The sequence below is a fragment of the Sorghum bicolor genome, chromosome 5 (assembly GCF_000003195.3).
Source record: "Sorghum bicolor cultivar BTx623 chromosome 5, Sorghum_bicolor_NCBIv3, whole genome shotgun sequence".
Lineage (NCBI taxonomy): Eukaryota > Viridiplantae > Streptophyta > Magnoliopsida > Poales > Poaceae > Sorghum > Sorghum bicolor.
This window is the reverse complement of record NC_012874.2, coordinates 63,112,854-63,134,613: the sequence shown is the minus strand read 5'-3', so window position 1 is coordinate 63,134,613 and position 21,760 is coordinate 63,112,854. Positions and strand designations below refer to the sequence as shown.

Here is a 21,760-nt window from a genome sequence, read left to right as displayed (position 1 = left end):
CAATACTGGAAAACCCTTCAATGAATCTCCGATAGTAACCGGCCATTCCAAGAAAACTTCTGATCTCTCCAACAGTCTGAGGTGGACTCCACTTAAGAACCTCTGCCACATTCTTCGGACTAACAGCAACTCCACCATTTGAAATGACATGACCAAGAAAAGACACTTCCTTCAACCAGAAGTCACACTTACTCAACTTGGCATAGAGCTGATGTTCCCTCAATTTCTGCAACACAAGTCTTAGGTGTTCCTCATGTTCTTCCTCAGTCTTGGAGTAGATCAAGATATCATCAATAAAGACTACCACAAACTTATCCAAATACTCCATAAAAACTTTATTCATCAGATACATAAAGTAAGCTGGAGCATTAGTCAATCCAAAAGACATAACTGTATATTCATAAAGTCCATATCTGGTGGTGAAAGCAGTCTTTGGAATATCACTAGGTTTAATCCTCAACTGGTGATAACCTGACCTCAGATCTATTTTGGAAAACACACAAGCTCCTTTCAACTGGTCAAACAAATCCTCTATTCTAGGCAAAGGGTATTTATTCTTAATTGTGACCTCATTCAAAGATCTATAGTCTACAGACATCCTCTGTGTCCCATCCTTCTTCTCTACAAAGATAACTGGAGCTCCCCAAGGTGAGGAACTAGGACGGATATACCCCTTTGACTGTAACTCCCTTAGTTGTTTCTTAAGTTCTTCTAACTCATTAACAGCCATTCTATAAGGTCTCTTAGATATGGGTGCAGTACCGGGTAATAAATCAATAACAAATTCAATCTCACGTACAGGTGGCATACCTGGCAAATCCTCTGGGAACACATCAGGGAATTCTTTCACAACTCGAATATCTTCTACTGACCCACTGCTCGCATGGTAAACTGTTCCTTCACTGCTAGGTGACATAGAAACTCTGACCTCAATTCTGTTCCCACTAGGTGCTGTTAGAGCCACTGTCTTCTCAGCACACTCAATAGTACCCTTAAACTTGGACAACCATCTCATTCCCAATATCATATCTAAACCTTCTGAACCCAACACAATAGGATTGACAGGAAAATCTACCCCCCTTATTTTAATGCTCATTCCCGGACACAAAGTATTAGTATGCATCCTTCCCCCAGGTGATTTAACTAGCATGGTGTTTTGCGTGGTACAGGTGGCTATACTATGTTTCTCAACAAACTGTGCACTTATAAAAGTATGTGATGCTCCAGTGTCAAACAAAACAGTAGCTGGGCAAGAGTTGACAAGAAACATACCAACTACCACATCTGGAGCCTCCTCAGCAGTTTCCAGCTTCACATGATTCACCCTTCCATTGTTGTTGTTATTCTTCTGCCTCTGGGGGCACGCATTCGCGTAGTGTCCAAGCTGACCACACTTGAAGCAGGTATTTCCAGTGGGGGTGGGGTTGACATTGGGCTTCATTGGGACAGTGTTGGAGTTCTGGCGAGAGCCTGATGGTGCTGGGGCATTCTGGCGAGGCGCCTGACTAGCGGGGCGCTGCACTTGGTTGTTGTTGTAGCGCTGGCTCGTCTGCTGACTCTGGTTGCTGTACCTGACATTCTGTTGCTGTCCTTGGTTACCAGACTGATATGCCGGGCGAGACTGAGGGCCCTGCTGATTGTTGTAACGGGGACGACTGGCACCAGCCTGCTGCTGAGAGGAATTGTACTTCCTCTTCTTGTCTTCCATCTTGCGGCGCTTGCTCTCAAGCACCAATGCCCTGTCCACCATCTCCTAAAAACTGGCATACTTGACATTTGACATCATGTAGGACAGACCATCATTCAAACCTTCCAGGAAGTGGTCTTGCTTGTCTTCATCATTCTCCACTTCATTGGGGCAATACCGCGACAACTGAGTGAACTTGTCACGGTACTCACAAACTGTCATGGAGCCCTGCTTCAGAGACAGAAACTCCTTCTTCTTCAGCTTCACCAATCCAGCAGGCACATGATGAGTCTTGAAGGCGACCTTGAACTCATCCCAAGTGATAGTATCCGAGTCCTGATGTGTAAAGCAGTACGAATCCCACCAGTCCTGTGCGGCTCCCTGAAGCTGCCCAGAGCCATACAGAACCTTCTCCCTGTCATTGCACTGAGCAATGACCAGCTGCTTCTCCACAGCTTTAAGCCAATCCTCAGCTTGCATAGGATCAGCTGAGTGAGAGAAGAACGGTGGACGTCCCTTCATGAACTCTCCACGCTTGTCCCTGGGTGGGGCAAGCGCGTTGTTACCTCCTTGATGTTGGTTCTGATTCTGGTTTTGGTTCTGCTGCATGTGGTTCATAATATGAGCCATCCCTTGCATCAGTTGAGTCTGCATAGTCATCAACTGCTCTATGGTCATGGGCTGATTCCCAGGAGGAGGAGGGTTGGCATTAGTCCCGCTCTGATCATTGTTGTTGTTGGACTGCCCATTGTTTCCTCCATTGGTGTTGCTCCTGGTGTGGACAGGCATCTGATGTATAGAAATAATATAATAAAATCAGATGCAGTTCATATGTGTAAACCTGAGCTGTAATGTAAACTGCAATGTGAAAATCTTTCCTCACAGTATGAACCAGCTGATATTCACTTTCCTTTCTCAGTTGATAAACACAGTACTCAGAACAGAGGTAATATATAGATACTGAACTGATTATGATAAAGTAAGACTGATAAGATAAAGCGATTATGAAATATGATAAAGCACAAATAAAGGAGACCGATGATAACCCAAACTAACTATCTCAAATAAACTTAATACTTAATCTTGTTCTTGATGCGTTGTGGACATAACCCACAACTCATCGCACTCATTACAAAGATCCAAATCACACCATTAACACCATAATAAATCAAGTTCTCACACAGACCAAGCAAAGCACACTAACCAAACCACTAAGCAATAGACTCGCATAACTAAGATCGTGCTAACGTTCTAAGCGTGGCACTATTTATTACTAAGCTGGGATTAGCTCCTATTCTATAGTAGTACGAGCGCTGGCATCCCCATAGGCTGGATCTTCACGAGGCGGAGAGAAAGCAGGCCACTTAGGTGAAGGCGGTGGCACTCCAGTGATCTGAGCCTCCAGCTGCGCTATCCTCTTCCTGGCGTCGTCCAGCTCCTTCCTGACTTGCTTCAGCTCCACTAGTGAACTGTTGAGCTCGGTGTTAGTGACCGCCACCAGCTTGACAGTCCTGTGCACGCGGGGGTCTTGCTCATCAGTGGTGGAAGCAATAGTCATTGCCAACTCTCCACGGCGACGGCGAGGGTAGTAGCGACGCTCATCCTGGCTGATCTCCTCGAAGAAGTGGTCACGGTATGCGTAGAAAGCCTGGCGAGCAGCATCACTAATGCCCGCCATCTGGGTAGACCTCTCAGCCACAGCCTCATGTATGGACATGATCCTCAGTGCCCTCAACGTCGGGTTAGGCCTGCCGACGTGTGCCCAGACCTTCCAGTACGCCGGGTAGTCTGGGTGACTCCAGTGCTCACTGCGGTACTCCACTGAGAACATGCCATGTCCCAGCTGCTGGTCAAGGAGACGCTTCAGCTCGCTGTGGAAGAAACACTCTCCACCATCCCTGGTGCAGACTGTCACAATCCACCCATCATCAGCAGCAAAAAGTCCATCTTGACCTCCAGGTCCTCCAGGTCCACCGGGTCCTCCGGGTCCTCCAGGTCCTCCAGGTGCATCCTCATCATCATCATCCTCATCATCATCATCCATGTCATCATCACCGAAGGGATCATCTCCTCCCGGTGCCCAGCAAGGCGCCCTTCCATGCACCACCAGAGCTTGAGGTGGTTGCTGTCCTTCATAGGGTTCCGCGTCTTGGAGGTTATCACCGTCATCAAGATGCTGGTTAGGCTGGAACACGATGTTATCCATGCGACCAGTCAACGAGAACTCCACGGCTTGCACGGGGCGAAAACGAATAACGCTCTTGCGGCAGGTCAGGTGGCGAGTCATCTACTCATGCATAAGATCATAGACATGCAGGAAACGGTTAATAGATCATGACGATGATAGGTAAATGAATAACATAAATGAAGGTAAAAGTGTATGTGTAATGAAGATGAACCAAGATTATACAATGGATGGACAATATGAACTTTGGTGGTATTTATGGTAAGATATAAAAGCAAGCAATGAAGGTATAAAGTGAAAACAAGGTAATGAAATTTATTGTCAAGGCAGAAATAAAACATAACTCAAGTAATAAATGAAAAACAAGGAACAAGAAGGTAATATGAGTAGAATGATAATAAATGACAAGGTATAAAAGAAAGGTTCAAATAACAAGTAGTAAAAGTTGAAACAAGAATATAAATGCAATATGAGAAGTAGAGAGCAATAATTGATAACAAGGTAATAAATGCAGGAAGTAAGTGAATAAACTGAACTGTTAGTAAAAGTAAGTAGATAAGGCTAATAGATAAAGTCTAATGAGACAGGTTAGTAAGGTAGTTAATAGATCCAATGGTGTATTCCACCCAAAAGGGACAATCTAAACGGCTGTTTCTAACTAGGCTGCGTGATCCTACGGTCAACACGGCTCTGATACCACTTCTGTCACACCCGGATGTAAAAGAGCATTCGGGTGCCAAATCACATGTGCGCCAGGATCTCAAATTCACACACATGGACCGACATCATCAATGGTACAAAACACAGTGTTCAAACGAATTACATAAATGAGAGTAAAAGTACCATTATTACAAGCCAAATGTTTATCAAAGTGCGGAGGGGAAACATAAACTAAACTGTTCCATAAATAAAGGGAAAACTAAACGCCGACGTAGCAGGACCACCTTGCCACAGGAAGGTCGACGGCAGAACCACACGAGCCTAACAACCAGGAGACACAGGGTAGTCCTTAGGGAAATCGCAATTGTACTCCTGATCGTCCGAGCAACCTTTAATGATTATAGCAAGGGTGAGCTCATGTCGAACTCAGCAAGCACAGACGGAAAGTAATGACATGCAAGGCTTAAAACAAGGTAAAGCTGACTTGGTTTGACTGCGGTAGCATTTTAGTTGATCACTTTTAATTATAACAATTACTGGAACAACCTATTACTAAATATGAGTAGCATAAACCCAACCCTTAATTAGTGTAAGTAGTAATTAGCATCTTTTAAAAGACTATCCTAATTGTTATAGTAATCTAGGGATTAACCCCCAATTATTAACACAGGATAGCAATCCTGCCAACACGGAATAGCCATTCCGCCAAAACACGAGGTAGCAACCTCGCCAAGTTCCATCTCCAAGTATCCAGTGAATCCAATTTGCTCATCAAGTGAGGGTCTGGGCCGCTCGTGACCGTGAGCACGGCTGATATATCAGTTTTACACTCTGCAGAGGTGTGCACGTTCACTCCAAGTCGTGATTCCCATTTGCCCGGGGTCGCGACTCCCCAAAACACTTCCAAGGTGAGCAGGCAGGGTCTCACTACGAGACCTTTCACAGGGTCCAACTAATAGGATGCCACTCGCAAGTTTTTGCCGGGGCGCTCGGCAGTCGATACCCATAGCCATGGCGTACCGATCAACCGACAACTTAATATTCATTACCCAAGTTACTTCCTCACGCCTACCCGGAAAGTAACACCCTACTAGTGGAGGTCCTGCTAATTAGTCAAGCCAGAGCCATATAGCTTGGAGCTGCACTGTAAGTCCCAGGGGGCCGCTCCCTGACTAAGTCCTTACGGAGAGCAGAGACGGGTACGCCCGGCAAACCGGACCACCAACGGTACCCGCTCCCCCTGTCACCACCATCATCACGATGCTCATAAGCATCCAACATCGCCATCACCGCAGTGACCAAAGATTCAGCACAATTTAAGCATCAAGTTGAGTAGAGACTAATACTTGTTTAGGCATGTGTATAAGATGAGTAGAGCAGCTAAGCAAACCTAGTATAGTCTAGTCTACCCAAATACATAACCCCAGGTGAGCAAGGAATAATAAGTAAAGCTAGTCATGTCCTTAGGGTTTGCATTCATTGGACACATGCATATAAAGTAAATGGCATTAATGAGTAGGTTCAAAATGATCGAATGGTGTCTGCACCTGCCTTGATCGAAGTCGGGTTGCTCGAACTCAGCGGGATCCTGAACCTCTTCCTTCACGAACGTCTCGTTGGCTATACGCGACAATCATCAATCATAGGAACAATACATGCAAGCAAACAAACTTAATCAGAAACAGTACACCAAAGCATGCGAAAACAAAAAGCAACTGCACTACTGTATTCTACTCGACGAAACGAAATCATAGCGACCAGAATCACCTAAATCGGAGTTACGATGCAAAAGTTATGGCTAAAACAAGTTGAATGGCATTTCTGTAGATAAACTGAACTATTTTTCGTAATTAAAACTAATTAAAACTGAATTAAAACTCATTTTGGATTAAATACATAAATACCAACGGGTGCAGGGGCTAAACTGTAAAAGCAGGGGCATAATTTAAATGAAACTATAACTGAGTTGGATCGCGGGTTAAATTCGAATAAATGCGAGGGCCTTTTCGCAAAAAGGCCAGGGGGCGCGCGGGACCGTGGCCGGCCTGGCCACGTGGCGGCGCGCGGTTGGCCGGTCCATGGTGCGGGCTGTGGACCGGGAGAGGGGCGGCGGTCCACCGGTCCATGGTGGACCGGGGGAGGCGCTGGCTGCTGCGTGGACCGAGTCCACGTGGACCGGCCGCACGAGGCCCTGGGCCGCGGTCCACCGTGGACCGCGCGCCAGTGCAGGGGCGGGTGCGTGCGCAGGGGCGCCGGCGGGCGGCGGTGGCGCCATGGGCGCCGCCCGGAGCTTCGGCAGCGGTGCTGCAGGGCACGGGGGAGCGTGCCGAGGGCACGGGCGGGGTCGGCGCGACACGACGAGCGCGATGGCGAGCTCACCTCCGCGAAACGACGAAGTCAAAGAGAAGCTCGACGGCGGCGGTTTCGACGGCGGCGGCACGAGCTTGGCGAGAACGGTGGCGGCGCGGATTTCGAAGCTAGGGTTCTAGGGGGGTTCGCGAGCGGCGGCTGGGGGGCTATTTAAAGGCACGACGATCCTTGGGGCGCGTGCGGCTCGGATTGGGGGCGCCGCGCGCGGAAACCGGGGCGTCGGTTGCGCCCCGAGTCCGTCCCGGCCGGAGGTGGAAGAAGGCGGTGGGTCCCACTCGCGGGGCCCACGCGTCAGCGACTGCGGGCGGGGGCAGCGGGGGTGAGTGCGGGGCCGGCTGCTGCCGTGCGGCTTGGGCCGCGGCCCACTTGGGCACGAGGGGAGAGGGGAGGGGTGCGGGGGTGCTGGGCCGAGAATCGGCCCAGGTGAGAGCTCTCCCCTTTTTTTTTAATTTTTTTTTGCTCCAAAACAAAACAAAACAAGCATCAGCAAAATAAATAAAATCAAGCAAAATTATGCAGCAGCATGAATGCAAAAAAAATCAAACACGTTTCTACCTTATATTTTATTTTAATTAATTTTGTAAATTATTTAATAATTCTCCAAAAATTCAAACTAAGCCAAAATTAAATCAAATTTAAACTGAATGTGAAATTCAAAAATTTGGAGTGTTATAAACGTGGTTAGCTTTCTTGCTTTTCACGACCGGGGTTTTAGGACCCCGGCGAGCCGATTCATGCGGGCCCTGGTCTAGTACTATAGGGTGGAGTTGCACAACTTCAATCCCAACTCCATCGCGTAGACGCCGTGTTCGCAACGGTGTGCGAGGGGTATTTGGGGTCCCCCCTACTGGAACCTCTGGCTGCACCTATTCACGGCCAACATGTCTTTGAAGAACGGAGGAGATAGAGGGGTTCGGAAGCCCCTAAGGGTTGGTGGCTGCACGCTGCAACTGCGTCAAACACGCTCCCAACTTTACATCCCCAGTTCCATGCCATCCTCTTACCAGGGATGGCAGAATGGCTGGTTTTACCTCTAGAATGACTTCGGCAACCTTCCCAAGTACACTGGATTGGTGGCGACGGAGAGGCCCGAGAAGTGGAAGTGGGGTGCACCCTCGGCGGAACAGCCGAGGCTAGAGCCCCTCCTTGAGGGTCTGGCAAAGCTGAGGGACGAAGGACTTACCACGGCCAGCGTGGTGGCTGCGTTTCACAGGCGAAGCGTCCTTCCTCTAGCGCAACATCCACTCTTCTTGTACTAGATGACGCCCGAGGCGTCCCTGGTAGGGTCACGAATGCATGAAGAGCAAGTCTTTGCCTCAGAGATCAAGCTACACGTCGTGCGCACGGTAGCAACGGATCTGTCAAAGGACTTCTAGTCGCTACGATGCGCCCCGAGGAGGGCTACATCTCTTTGGTTAGTGCTTTCCTCTTTGCCCTTGTTTCTTTCCGAGGCCCCTCCTCCCCTTTTTTTGCGTTGACTATTTTTGTTTTTTGGACTTGATCACAAAACCTTGGCTTCCTCCGTAGCTCGCTACCTCCAGTCCTAGAGGACCGAGAGGTCCAGGCTAAGAACCAGCAGCGAAACGAGGAGCAGAAACGTTTGGCCGATGCGGTCAAGGCAAAGAAGGTGAAGAAGGCTCGGGAGAGGGAAGAGTTGGAGAAGTTCCGCTATTCCTAGAGGAAATTGGGGCTTCCCAAGGCGGAGTCCTCCGAGGCCTTCGTCTCGAAGGGAAGTGAGGGAGAGGATCTCTCTTGGCTGAACGAGCTCCTGTCGGAGGAGTCTCCTGATCAAGAGGAGTCTATGGCCCCTGGAAAGGGGCACAAGTTTCAGGGGGCGCAGGAGGCGCCCCCACACCAGTTGTTGAGAGGTCCGTGGGTGTAGGCCACTGCAGAGCACCCGACGGCCTCGGGGCCACACGGCAGGGGCCGGTGTCCTAGGAGGTACCAATGTAGGCGCCCAAGGCACCTGGACTTTCAGGACTCGAGCCCTCGATGGGCAGTCCGAGGCGCGGTCTGCCTCGGTGCGGCCTAGGGCCCTGGTACCTCAGACCGGGAGATTGTCCGAGGCGACGGCGGTGCCAACGGTGGAGGAGATACGGGAGGTTGCACCAGGCTCTATGGAACCTCGGCTTCGGGTACAGAGCTCGGGCGAGGCCATCCCTAAGACCCTTGTGGCCCCCTTGGGACCACGTCCAACGACCATCGCTTCGTAGGAGAAGTCAAGCGTCTCAAAGGGGCCCTTGCCTCGGGCCAAGTTATGATGTTTGGGTTTTTTTTCTTTTTATGTTCTTCTCTTTCTTTATATCTTAGCCATCATCGGTATCTGTCAGCCAAAAGTAGAAAGCTCTACCGTTCGGGTTGGCGCTGCAGAAGCGGATCAAGGTAAGGGCTGCATCGACCCCCAGGTCAGCAAGGCTGGCATCCCTACCCCCTGCCAGTGAGGCCGAGGGGGCCAGGCCTAGGGGGCCAGGCCTAGGGAGAGAGGGGGGCTCATCCGGGGTCGCGAGAGCCCCAAGTGGCAAGGGATGAGATCCCTGAGGCCCAGGGGCTCGAGTCCCATCCCACCGAGGGGTCGGTCCTAGCTTTGCAGGCTGTGGATCCGGTTGGAGATGCCGATCTGGGTGGAGCTGAGGTTACCATTTGGAGTGTTCCTGAGCCCGCCCCGATGGCTCCTGGGGCAGAAAAATTTGTGGTGGACCTTGGCGGTGGCTCCTCGACAGGACTCCCTCGGCGAGGCCGCATGGGAAAGGGCTAGCGGCGCCAGAGGCCACTAGCGCCAATGATGGGTACGCAGGATCATGGGGGGAGTACCCACTGGTTTGGCACAACCTTGACCACCTAGAATTAGAGCCCACCTTCATCCTTGACGACCCTGCTGAGCTGAACCTCTGGTAGGGCATGCGGGAGATGGGTTGTAGTGCGATGAGCAAGATTAACAAGCTGGCCGAGCTCGTATGTCGTGACTTTTTTAAGCTTGCCTAGGTACGGTAACGCGGTCCCATTGGGTGAACTTTTTCGGTTTTGGTCTATCTTCTTTTTCTCAAGCCTGTAGCCATTTGCTTTCTTTAGGAGCTCATGACCACATCCCGTTAAAAGTCAGAATTTCTTTGGTGGGAGCGGGATGTGTGGGTGGCTCTTGGTAAAGAGGGGACCGCCTGGACACTGGCAAAGGAAAGGCTCTCGGCCGCCAATCTCCATTGTCGGTGCTTTGAGCTTGAGAACGAAGCTCGGGAGGCTCGAGAGAGGGTCGCCTCCTTGGAAGAGAAAGTGAATTCTCTAGGGGACGTCCTCGTTCGTGAGTCTCAGGAGCGGAGCGCTATCGTGGGGCGATACCAGGGGGAGCTGACGCAGATTGAGGCTCTGCTGGTCAAGCAGGATGATACCCTTGTCTAGGTGGGCAAGGATCTTACCGAGGCCCGCAAGCACATCTCCTGGTGGCAGGGTCGGGCGGAACCTAGGAGAAAGAGATCAAAGGTAATGTTTTTGGACTTACTTCGATTTCCTTTGGCCGGAGCAGGGTCTTAATCCAGTACCCTATTTTGTTGTAGCCTTGGAGGAGAAGGTGTCTGAGGGGGTCTCGACTGTCGAGGCCCTGCGGAAGACGCTAGACGCAAAGGCCACCGAGCACTCTACGCTTCAAGCCATCGTGACGTCAGTCTATGACGCACTTGAAGTGGGAGACAGTAGATCGGGAAGCTCTCTTCGCGGCCGCATAGAGGCGCTCTATACCCGGGTGGGTGAGAGGCTGAAGAATGCTCTCCACATCGGCATGAAGAGGGCCTTGGCGATGGTGAGTTTGAAAGCCCAAGTTTGGTTTTGTTAATTAATGACACCAAGTTGCTAATGCCCTGTGTTTAAGTGATTTGAGTTAGGCATAGCAACACATGTGATGAAGGTGCATGGTGGCATGGAAAGGTGGCCACATGATTACAAAGAGATGAAGCATGAAGTGAAGATCATGGTGATAGACGAGGAGCAAAGTTATCAAGGCAAAGGTATAAACATAGGGTTTCACTTTTGCCGGTCTAAGATGAGTAGAGAAGTGATTGACCGGGTTTAGGATAGTTAGCCGACTATCAAGAGGGGAAATCACGGTCATCTCTCGAATCAAGTGCTACTAGGTCCATATCTTGAGCATATGCATTAGGATCTAGTAAAGTGCTAACTTAACTCCTTTGGTGAAAATGTTTGTGAAAAGCTAACACACATGCACTTTGGTGGTGGACACTTGTTGGTGTTAGCACATTTGCAAAGGAGGTGTTAGCACATTCGGCGCTTTTGAGAAAAATAAGTGTATATTTTCTTTTGCGCCGGTGGGAAATTTGGAGAAGTCGCGGGAGTGTTTTTCTCTCTGAGAAACACTCACCGGACGCTGAGTGCAGAGGCACCGGACGCTGGCCTCAGAGTCCGGTGTGAGGGGTTTTTGCAACCCTCTCTGCGCACGAGTCCGGTGAGCACCGGACCGTCCGATGCCCAGCGTCCGGTGAGGTCGCAAGTTTGACACCCTCTCTGCGCACGAGTCCGGTGAGCACCGGACCGTCCGGTGTGGACTTACAGAGCGTCCGGTGGTGCGCAGGTGACCGTTAGAATCTGACACGCGGGATTCAAAGAGGACACGTGGCCAACACCAGTGCACCGGACGCAGGGAGTCGAGCGTCCGGTGCTCACTTAGTAGCGTCCGGTGCCCCCGTTTTCAGCCCAGTGAAAGTGGCCAACGGCTAGTTTCTTTGAGGGGCCTATAAATAGAAGGTGGCCGGCTTTGGGAGGTTCTCTCTTGCACTTTTGAATACTTGAGGCATACTTTGAGCTAGAGAACACTCCCTGCACTCATCTCCTTGCTTGATTGCTAATCCTAGTGAGATTGAGTGAGATTCAAGTGCATTGCTTTGAGAGTTGCATTTAGTGGCACTTGATTTTTGAGTTTGCTGCGGATTTCTTGTTACTCTTGGGTGTTTCCCAACGCCCTAGATGGCTTGGAGCAGCGGTGGTGTTGAGCTCGTGATTGGAGATTGTTTCGAGCCTCACCAAGTGATTTGTGAGGGGTTCTTGAGCCTTCCCCGCGGGAGATCGCAATTGGCTACTCTAGTGGATTGCTCGTGGCTTGGAGGATCCCCATCTTGTGAGTGGATGTGCGGCACCCGCTGAGGGTTTGGCTTTGGATTGCCAATTAGCTCGTGATCCATCAAGTGGGTGTATCGCCACAACGAGGAGTAGCTTGCCGGGAAGCAAATGAACCTCGGTAAAAAATCTTGTGTCATCTCTTGCCGAGGATTCTCTTGTGATTGTGAGTGATTGGTTGGATATATCTCTACTCTACAACTTTGGTATAACAATCACTCTCCACTCCTTTACTTGTATACCTAGCTAGTTGTTTAGCTTGTTTAGTTTAGTCTTCTTGTTTAGGAGTGTAACTAGCCTTCTCTTGTTGTTGTGCTTTAGTGTTTAGCTTTGAACTAGTTTGTATAGGTGGCTTGCATAGCTTAGTTGAGCTAGTGTTAGAATTGCTTCGCCTTTTGTTTTACTAATCAACTTGTCTAGTTGAAGTTTGTAGAAATTTTAAATAGGCTATTCACCCCCCCTCTAGCCATTTGGACCTTTCAGAGTTCCCACTACCTCGGCATTGACCTGACGGTGGTTAGTGAGGGGTATGTTGCTGGCGACGATGAGGCAGAGGCCCGAGAGGAGGTCCAGAAGCTCGCCAAAGCGGCAAAGGCCCCTGGGGTTGCCCTGGCGACACTCTTCGAATTCGAGGTGGAACTCCCGCCACTGAATCTGGCGAGAAACGAAGAAGCAGGGCCATAGTGCCCTTGTAATAGTTAGGTGTTTCTGTTTGTCACCCAGACTTGGTGGCCTGTGAGGCCTCTTTGGAGACTTAATCAAATTCGTGCATATGTTTATACATATTTATTTCTTTAAGTCTCATGTTTATTTTCCCTTGGATAACCTAGCCTCGGCAACGCAAGGTAGGGTCGGTCGTAGGGTGAATAGGTTTTAACCTTTGGCCGGGACGTTCCGAGCCTCAACTTCATCCCTTTTTCAATCTATAAGCCTCTGCGGGACTTCTTAAGAATCATACCAATTGCTCCTTCGGGCATAGGGGGGATGAGTAGAAATGTCTTAGCCCGTGGGCGTAGACACTTTCAGCCTCTTCCGTGCCTAAGTCTCTTGGAGTGATCTTCGATTTTTAGGTTTTTTGAAACGGGGAACGAGGCCTAGCATGGAAAGTTCTCGACAAAGACGTAAGGAATTTTTTGAAAAAATGGAGGGGGGGTCCCCCCATGTAGCCCCCTAAGGGAGGCTCGGCCTTTGCCTGGGCAGAGCTGAGACTCATTCTCGAGTCGCTAAACAGGGTTGATCCCTGAACTTAGGTTTCGAATATATTCTTTAAGAAGGTTACAATATGCAGGGCTATTCCTTTATTGCATTGTTAAAGAAGAAATTATGTACAATGCTCTTTTGGAAAGCTAAGGTAGAAGTGACGTAGCTGTTCTATATTCCAAGCGTTGTTGTAGACTTCTCCCTCTTCGTTGGCAAGCTTGTATGTTCCTGGCTGGAGCACCTCGGCAATGACAAACGGGCCCTCCCAAGGAGGAGTGAGCTTGTAGCGGCCCTTGTTGCTCTATCTGAGCCTTAACACCAAGTCGCCGACTGTGCAACCTCGACCTCGAACTCGTCGATCGTGGTAGCATCAGAGGGCCTAGTGGTACTTGGCTAAGTGTAAAAGGGCTACGTCTCGGGCCTTGTCCAGCTGGTCCCAGGCATCCTCCTGGAAGATCCTGTTGCTATTTTCGTCATAGGCTTGAATCCTCGGGGAGTTGTACTCCAGGTCCGTGGAGAGGATGGCTTCGGAGCCATAGACCATGAAGAACGGCGTGAATCGCGTGGCCCGGCTTCAGGAAGTCCTCAGGCTCCAAATCACAGCAGGGAACTCTTTGAGCCATCACTTTCCAAACTTATTCAGTCAGTTGAAAATTCTGGGCTTCAGACTTGAGGATCATGCCGTTGGCATGTTCCACTTGCCCATTGGTCTTTAGATAAGCCACAGCTGTCTAGTCCACACGTATGGGGTGCTCATCGTAGAAGTCCATATATATATTGTTTGTGGACGTGAGGAACGCGGCGACAGATGACCAAGTGACGGCGCCGGTGGTGGATGAGTGCCACAACGGCGGCTTGGACCTGGACGCCGCCGTGTTCAGCTAGATCGACACTGATGGAGCCGGTGCAGCCAGCGGCAGCCTCGTCGTCCACTACGAGTTCGTGGATTGCCAAGATTAGAACTCTCTGTTATATTTTATTTATATTCATATGTGAAACTGTCCTGCTGAATTGTATTTGTTTTCAAATATTATGCAATTGACCGTGGATATATGTTTGTATTTTCTGCTACATTAATAGAAAGTCAATGCCGATTTGATAAAAAAATATTTATTCGTTTTGATTTCGTGAAAATACTTGCATTTGCATTCTGATTATATCGGATACGAATCGGATGTAGTAGTAGGTAACATCCAATAGCATCGAATCGCACAGAACAGACACATTGTGTAGCACGTACGTCCCAAAATACTACCTCCGTGGCCCAATTAAGAAGGTGGACAATGGACTGGGCATGTATATGTAAGATGCAACATGGGCCGGAACAGGAAGGCCTCGAGAATAAATGAAACGGGCATATCGCATGAAAATCAGAGGTGGGCTGAAAAAAAGGGGAAAAAACTTATAACTTTTGTGGCCTCGCTAAAAACATATTTTATAATCTCCTGTGGGGACACTTGGAGGGCCTACGGATTGGGTTATATTTATTAGCAGATTTATTTTCATATTTGACTGTAGTCAGTTCTGTAAATACATCTTGTAAGCTGTATGAGAAGAGTTGAGACGGCTCATTATATTCCCTGCGTTCTGTAAACACTCATCATATAGTGAAGATCGTCGGTTGGCATCCGTGATTTTTTTCCATAAGAGTTTTCCACGTAAAAATCTGTGTCTCATGTTTAATCTTTATTCGCATTATTTGCTAATACGTGGGACCAGTCCTAACAGGTGAGCCACGCTTGTCAAGTTATAGTTTTTGGTAGAAAAATATGGCAAACATGAATTACAATTCGTCGTGATATAGATTTGCTCTTGTTTATGGCGATTTCTACTATGTCTTGGTGATGAAGACATACTTTTCAACACTACGTCGTATTGCCTACTACAAAATGTCGTAAAACCGAATCTTAGTGACGAATTAATCTACTATCATGACAAAATCTTCATGGATCCCCACATTTATCATAGTGATGCCAAGAATTTGTAGCTAGGGGAATTATATCGAATCTGAAGCAATTCACCGACAAGATCCTACGTAAAGCACCATCACCGTTGTTGCCTCATCTAGCTATGGAGGCACAACCAAAGTTATCGACCCACAACAGGAGGAGCGCCACCTAGGCGCTTTCACACATCCTGCCCTCCAAACAGGGAGAGGTGCTAGTGATGAAACAGATGGGCTTCCCAGATGGACAGACGAGGACTTCCATAGCATCCCAGAACCCCTACAACAATATTTTTGGCGATCAGCTCAATCCCTCCCATGCTGAGGCAATGCGATTACTCTTCCCAGACCCATAGGAAGAGCGACCGAGGTGCCATACAAAGAAGCGTGTTTGATCACCGGTGCTGGCTAGGTAATATGATTAGCGAGTAATTATAGTCCATGATCTCCTTGTGCTAAGGAGGACAAAGCTGATTGTGTAACACTAACTGTCTCTAGTGTGTCTATGCTCGAACCATGAGAGTATAGGGGTTTATATCTCCACTGCTAGTCCCCGAGCTCCATGTATTGTGATGTGACACATTATCTTGAACTTCTTCGACCAGTGGAGCTTGATATCTCCGACCATTATGGAAGTTGCCCGAGCAGTTGCGATGGTACTTCAGCTAGCTTGGAAGACAGTGGACCACTATTGACACCGAAGAAACAGGTTATCCGAATAATACATGGTGCTCTAAAGAAAAAAGATTTCTTTTCTCATGAACTGTGTCCACTTTACTTTTCTGAAAAGTATAAGATTTGAAAAAGAAAGCATATCCACCGTAGGGTGAAGTGTGTCCACTTAGTCCCCGAGTCTGATAGTAGGTAACGTAGACTCGTGGTGCTAGGGTCTAAAAAGAAAAGTCCGCGTAGAAATTCTGATACAGAGATGCATTGCGAAGTGCATCGTACCGATGTAGTCCCCGAGCTTACAAGAAGGCGAAGTATGAGCCTTGTAGCAAGGTCTAAAAAATTAAAATCGCCAATCAATTATATATGAGTCTAATTCATATGTAACTGAGGAGAGCAATCCCCAAGCTGTGGTCGGAGAGTGATCGGAGCAATCACTGAGCACAGCGTAGGGAGTGATTGACAAGTCCCTGAGCACGGCTGGGAATGTAAATGTGCTCGTTGGTCGGCACAGTCCCCGAGCACAGCGTAGTAAGTGGTCGACGAGTCCTCGAGCGTGGTTGGGAACGTAAAAGTGCTCGGTGGTTGGAGTGGTTCCCAAGCACAGCGTAGGGAATGAACAACAAGTCCCCGAGCGTAGCTTGTTGGCTGGGACAAGCTCTTGAAAAATAAATATAGAAAATAGATAGTATATGATGTACAAATAAACTCTAGAGAAAAAAATTAGAACTGGTATAAAATTTTAGCTTTTATGTTATATTAAAATTAATACGAGTAGTTAATTCATCCTAGAGCTTGCACCAGCTCTGGTCTGACCAACAATGTGGAGCATGAGGCGTGGAGCCTAGGCACATGTAGGATTGCCAGCCTCGCTAGAGAGCTACTGCCGACCACCCGAAACACAGAGGGCGGATCTCGTGCACGTGTGGGCAGCAGTCGGAGATAGTGCCGGCTCTAAAAAACTCGTGTAGAAGAAAAATTTAGTCTGCTAACCAAAAAGTTGTTTCGAAGGATAATCATGTCAAGGACATTATATAAAATATTATGCCAAAAATAAATAAAATATTAGAAGTGCACTTATCTTTGGACAGAAGTCTGGTCAGTGGTGACAAAATTGTCTGGCCCTCGAGCTTTCTGACTTTTTGTCGTGACAGTGGTTGCGGTTGTCGTAGCGCTGTTCTTCGCGATAATCATTATTATGACATGACCGGTGGTCGGAGCAAGTAGGCCAAGCAACTTGGTCAATAGCCCGAGCAGATCGGTGTCATCGATCTACCTCCCTTTGTTGTAGGAAAGCGACGATGCTAGAGTGGTCGGAGCCATAGCCGGCGTGGTTGGAGCCGTAGCCGACGCAGATCGGATTTGCACCTCCTGCATAGTCGTGGCGGTGAAGCTGTTGAAGCCGGTGGTCCAGGTGATCTAGCCGACGGTGAATGTGAGGCCGTGGAGTTAGGGATGATGACCATCTGGCTTTCCTGGGAGGCTGTACACACACCCCCTACCTAGCGCGCCACTATCGATAAAATATGATCGGTAGTCTACCTAGGGTATACCAAGGTAGTATATTATCGTCAGATAGATGCGCAAGATACGAACTAGATGGTGACGCAAGACACAAATAAGGATTTTTATCCAGGTTCGGCCGCCGTGAGGGCATAATACCTATGTCCTGCATCTGATTGTATTGATGATATGAGATGTAATGAGATGAATTAAGTATGATCTGTCCTCTAGGGACCCCTGCCCCCCTCCTTATATACTGTGAAGGGACAGAGTTATAAGTAAAGTACTCCCTCCATCTCAAATTGTAAGTCATTCCCAGAATCTTGGAGAGTCAAACTTTTCTAAGTTTGACCAAATTTATATGATAAAATAATTATTATTATGATATCAACTAAGTATCATTAGATTCTTCTTTAATTATATTTTCATAATATACTCACTTCACGTTACAAATTTTAGTATTTTTCTCTATAAATTTGGTCAAACATGAAAATGCTTTGACTTTCCAAGATTCTTGGAATGACTTACAATTTGGGATGGAGGGAGTATCCTATTTAGTATAATATCTTCTTGTAACCTTGGAGTGTACGTCGACCAGTGTCGTGCGCCACATGTTTTCATCTTGTGGGCTGGGCTACCTCTGTTAGTGCGGCCTATGTCCAGCCATGAGGGTATAGAGGTTTATACTCCTACAAATAACTTTCACTATTCCTGAATCTTAATGCAAAGATACGCAACAACTTTGTGTATTTGAGAAAAAAAAATAAGTGAGTGAGGGGCGTTTAGTTAGAGGTGCTAAAGTTTAATATGTATTGTTGCACATTTGTAACTACCGCAATTAGTGTCCAATCATGGGCTAATTAGGCTTACAAAATTGTCTAATAAATTATTCTCTAGTTATGTTTTTAGTTTCGTAATTAGTCTATAGTCTAAACATTTGATGGGATAGGTGTTTAAAAAACAGCTCAAACCAAACAGGGCCTGAGTGACACCTCCTGTTGCAGCAATCAATCATGGCCTTGCCGTGCAGTTTATGTGTCGAATCTGTTAGTCATTCAACAATATTTTTTTATTATAATAAATTAGCGAACAATACTTTTAGACATGACTTTTCAAACAAATGAACGGTACCACGTTTTTCATAAGACACTGTACAAATGAACGGAACCAGCTTATCTTGACGTAGTTTCAGTGGCCGAATAAATAGGCAACAAGCACTCAGGCTTGGACTTTGAGTGATACATCGGAAATGGGATTCAAAACATACACATACACACATGACACATCTACAAATTGCCCAGCAGAGAGGTCGAGAAGCAGCTCGACAGTCGGCCACACCAAGGAAACCATGGCCACCACCACGTCAGTACTCCCCTCCCAGCAGCTCCTTAGCAGCTGCTTGCCGCAGCAGTGGCAGATGGGCCTCCTGGTGGCCCTCCTCCCTGTCCTGCTGGTGTCGTCCTACCTCCTCCTCACCAACAGGAGCAGGAGCGCCAAGGATGGCGGCGCGGCGCCGCAGCTGCCGCCGGGCCCCATGCAGGTGCCGGTCCTGGGCAACCTGCACCTGCTGGGCCCGCTTCCTCACCGGAACCTCCGCGAGCTAGCGCGGCGTTACGGCCCGGTGATGCAGCTGCGACTGGGCACCGTGCCGACGGTGGTGGTGTCCAGCGCGGAGGCGGCGCGGGAGGTGGTCAAGGTGCACGACATCGACTGCTGCAGCCGGCCCTCGTCGCCGGGGCCCAAGCGCCTCTCCTACGACCAAAAGGACGTCGCCTTCACGCCCTACGGCGAGTACTGGCGCGAGATGCGCAAGCTCTTCGTCCTCGAGCTCCTCAGCGTGCGCCGCGTCAAGGCCGCTCGCTACGCGCGCGAGCAGCAGATGGATAGGCTCGTCGCCGTCCTCGACAGCGCCGCCGAAGCCTCGGCGCCCATCGCGCTCAACGACCACATCTTCACGCTCGCCGACGGCATCATCGGCACCGTCGCCCTCGGCAACATCTACGCCTCCGAGCAGTTTGCGCACAGGGAGCACTTCCAGCACGTGCTTGACGACGCCATAGACATGCTGGCCAGCTTCTCCGCAGAGGACTTCTTCCCCAACGCCGCCGGCCGCCTCGTCGACCGCCTCACGGGCTTCCTCGGCCGCCGCGAGCGCATCTTCAGCGAGCTCGACGCCTTCTTCGAGAAGGTCATCGACCAGCACATGGACCGGGCGGCGGCGCGCCCCGTGCCCGACAACGGCGGCGGCGGCGGCGGCGGCGACCTCGTCGACGTCCTCATCAACCTGTGGAAGGAGAACGACGACGGCACGCTCCGCTTCACCAGGGACCACGTCAAGGCCATCGTCCTGGACACCTTCCTCGGCGCCATCGACACGAGCGCCGTGACCATCCTGTGGGCGATGTCGGAGCTGATCCGCAAGCCGCCGGTGCTGAGGAAGGCGCAGGACGAGGTGAGGGCCGCGGTGGGCGACAACAGGCCGCGCGTGGACTCCGACACCGGTACCGCCGCCAAGCTCCCGTACCTGAAGATGGTGGTCATGGAGACGATGCGGCTGCACCCGCCGGCGACGCTGCTGGTGCCCCGGGAGACGATGCGAGACACCACCATCTGCGGCTACCACGTGCCGGCCAAGACGCGCGTGTTCGTCAACGCGTGGGCCATCGGCAGGGACCCGGCGAGCTGGACGGCACCGGAGGAGTTCAATCCGGACCGCTTCCAGGGGAGCGACGTTGACTACTACGGCTCGCACTTCGAGTTCATACCGTTCGGGGCCGGCCGCCGGATCTGCCCGGGCCTCGCCATGGGCGAGACCAACGTCATCTTCACCCTCGCAAACCTGCTCTACTGCTTCGACTGGGCGCTGCCGGCGCCGGGGATGAAGGCAGAGGACATGAGCATGGAAGAGACCGGCGGGCTCACGTTCCGCCGCAAGGCGCCGCTGCTCGTGCGGCTCACCAAATACCAGAACCGCGCGGCGGCGGCGTAGTGGTCCATCGATGACGACACGACACGATCGACAAGCGCGCGCGTGCCAAAGTTTAGTACTGCGCTGCTATACCGTACCAGCCAGCCGTCAGAGTTACATTTTATCCCGTCCTGTTTTGTTTTTATATATATATATATATATATATATATATATATATATATATCTTATTATGTGAAATATTTCTTATGTGTTTTAGTGCCGCACAGAACACAACATAAATCTATTGCTTATTGTATCTTATTACAGTGGCACGTGAATTGTCATCTCAGCTTGCATCACAACTCCCGAGATGTTAAATTTGTTCTACGAAACAATTACTACTTTATGTATACTCCTAGAGCACCGCGGTGCTAAATTTGCTGGTCGGTTCACAAAGTACCCAGCCAGAATAGCATTACACTGGTAGACTGTGTAATTTGGAAATATATATACCATGCATACTTTATTGACATTGAATCTTAATAGTTTAATGTATTTACATGTACTTACAAATTAAATGGTTTTACATCATAATATCTTACGGAATAGTAAAATTTATACAAATATTAGGGTGTGATTTTAAATTATCTTGCATAATGTTGGAGTTGTTTGGATGTACCTTTCATAGTGACAAAGGCGTGGGGTAATTTAGATGTTAATTTAGGGGGTTACTATATTAAATATTTATATTGGTAAAGGGGTCATTTTATGCAAGACACTTTTTCATGTAACACTCACCACCAAAATAATTGTCATTTGTAAACCATAAGGCCAACGACTATGAAATTTTAACAGCAACAAGATATGATAGTTATCTACAAATCATCTAATACTCACTTCCATAGAAAATCTCGTTAAGGACACGAAATCATGTCCACCAGCAAATCATGCTGTTAAGGTTGCTGGTGGACATGATATCATGTCTTTAACGAGATTTTCTATGGAAGTGAGTATTAGATGATTTGTAGATAACTATCATATCTTGTTGCTGTTAAAATTTCATAGCCATTGGCCTTATGGTTTACAAATGGTAACTGTTTTGATGGTGAGTGTTACATGAAAAAGTGTCTTTCAGCAAATGCGCGCCACTTTGCATGTCCGGTAGCCAATTGTCCCTATTATTTATGATAGTGATTAGAGTTGCATAATGTTAGTGTTGTGTAATGTAGATAAAAAATTAAGAGTTATTTGGAAGTAGCTTTCATAATGGCATAGGTGGATAATTTAGATGCTAATTTAGGGGTTATTATGAATTTTCTTTCATAATAGCAAAAGTTGGTAATTCAAAAAAAAATATTTATTATGTTTCAATAATGATATGGTGGGTAATTTGGATGCAAGATTAGGGGGTCACTTTATTATATATTTTATAATGGCAGAGCTCGGTAACTTTTTTGGGGCTTAAGTGTTTCTACTCCCAGTTTTGAAATAAAATGGTGATTTTACCCTCATTTT

General features: G+C 48.6%; 2 protein-coding genes across 2 annotated transcripts; both read left to right on the top strand.

Annotated features, from left to right (window-relative positions):
- LOC110435980 (alanine and glycine-rich protein-like) lies at positions 6,611–7,021 on the top strand. The gene has a single exon (XM_021462108.1). It carries the CDS (start codon positions 6,611–6,613, stop codon positions 7,019–7,021), a length of 411 nt encoding a protein of 136 aa, XP_021317783.1.
- On the top strand, positions 18,654–20,451 carry LOC8062630 (4-hydroxyphenylacetaldehyde oxime monooxygenase-like). The gene has a single exon (XM_002450937.2). It carries the CDS (start codon positions 18,686–18,688, stop codon positions 20,324–20,326), a length of 1,641 nt encoding a protein of 546 aa, XP_002450982.2. The 5' UTR covers positions 18,654–18,685; the 3' UTR covers positions 20,327–20,451.

Bases quoted from the DNA above. Each gene is read 5' to 3' on its own strand.
- LOC110435980 (XM_021462108.1), top strand. From the start codon at position 6,611: ATGGTGCGGGCTGTGGACCGGGAGAGGGGCGGCGGTCCACCGGTCCAT.
- LOC8062630 (XM_002450937.2), top strand. From the start codon at position 18,686: ATGGCCACCACCACGTCAGTACTCCCCTCCCAGCAGCTCCTTAGCAGC.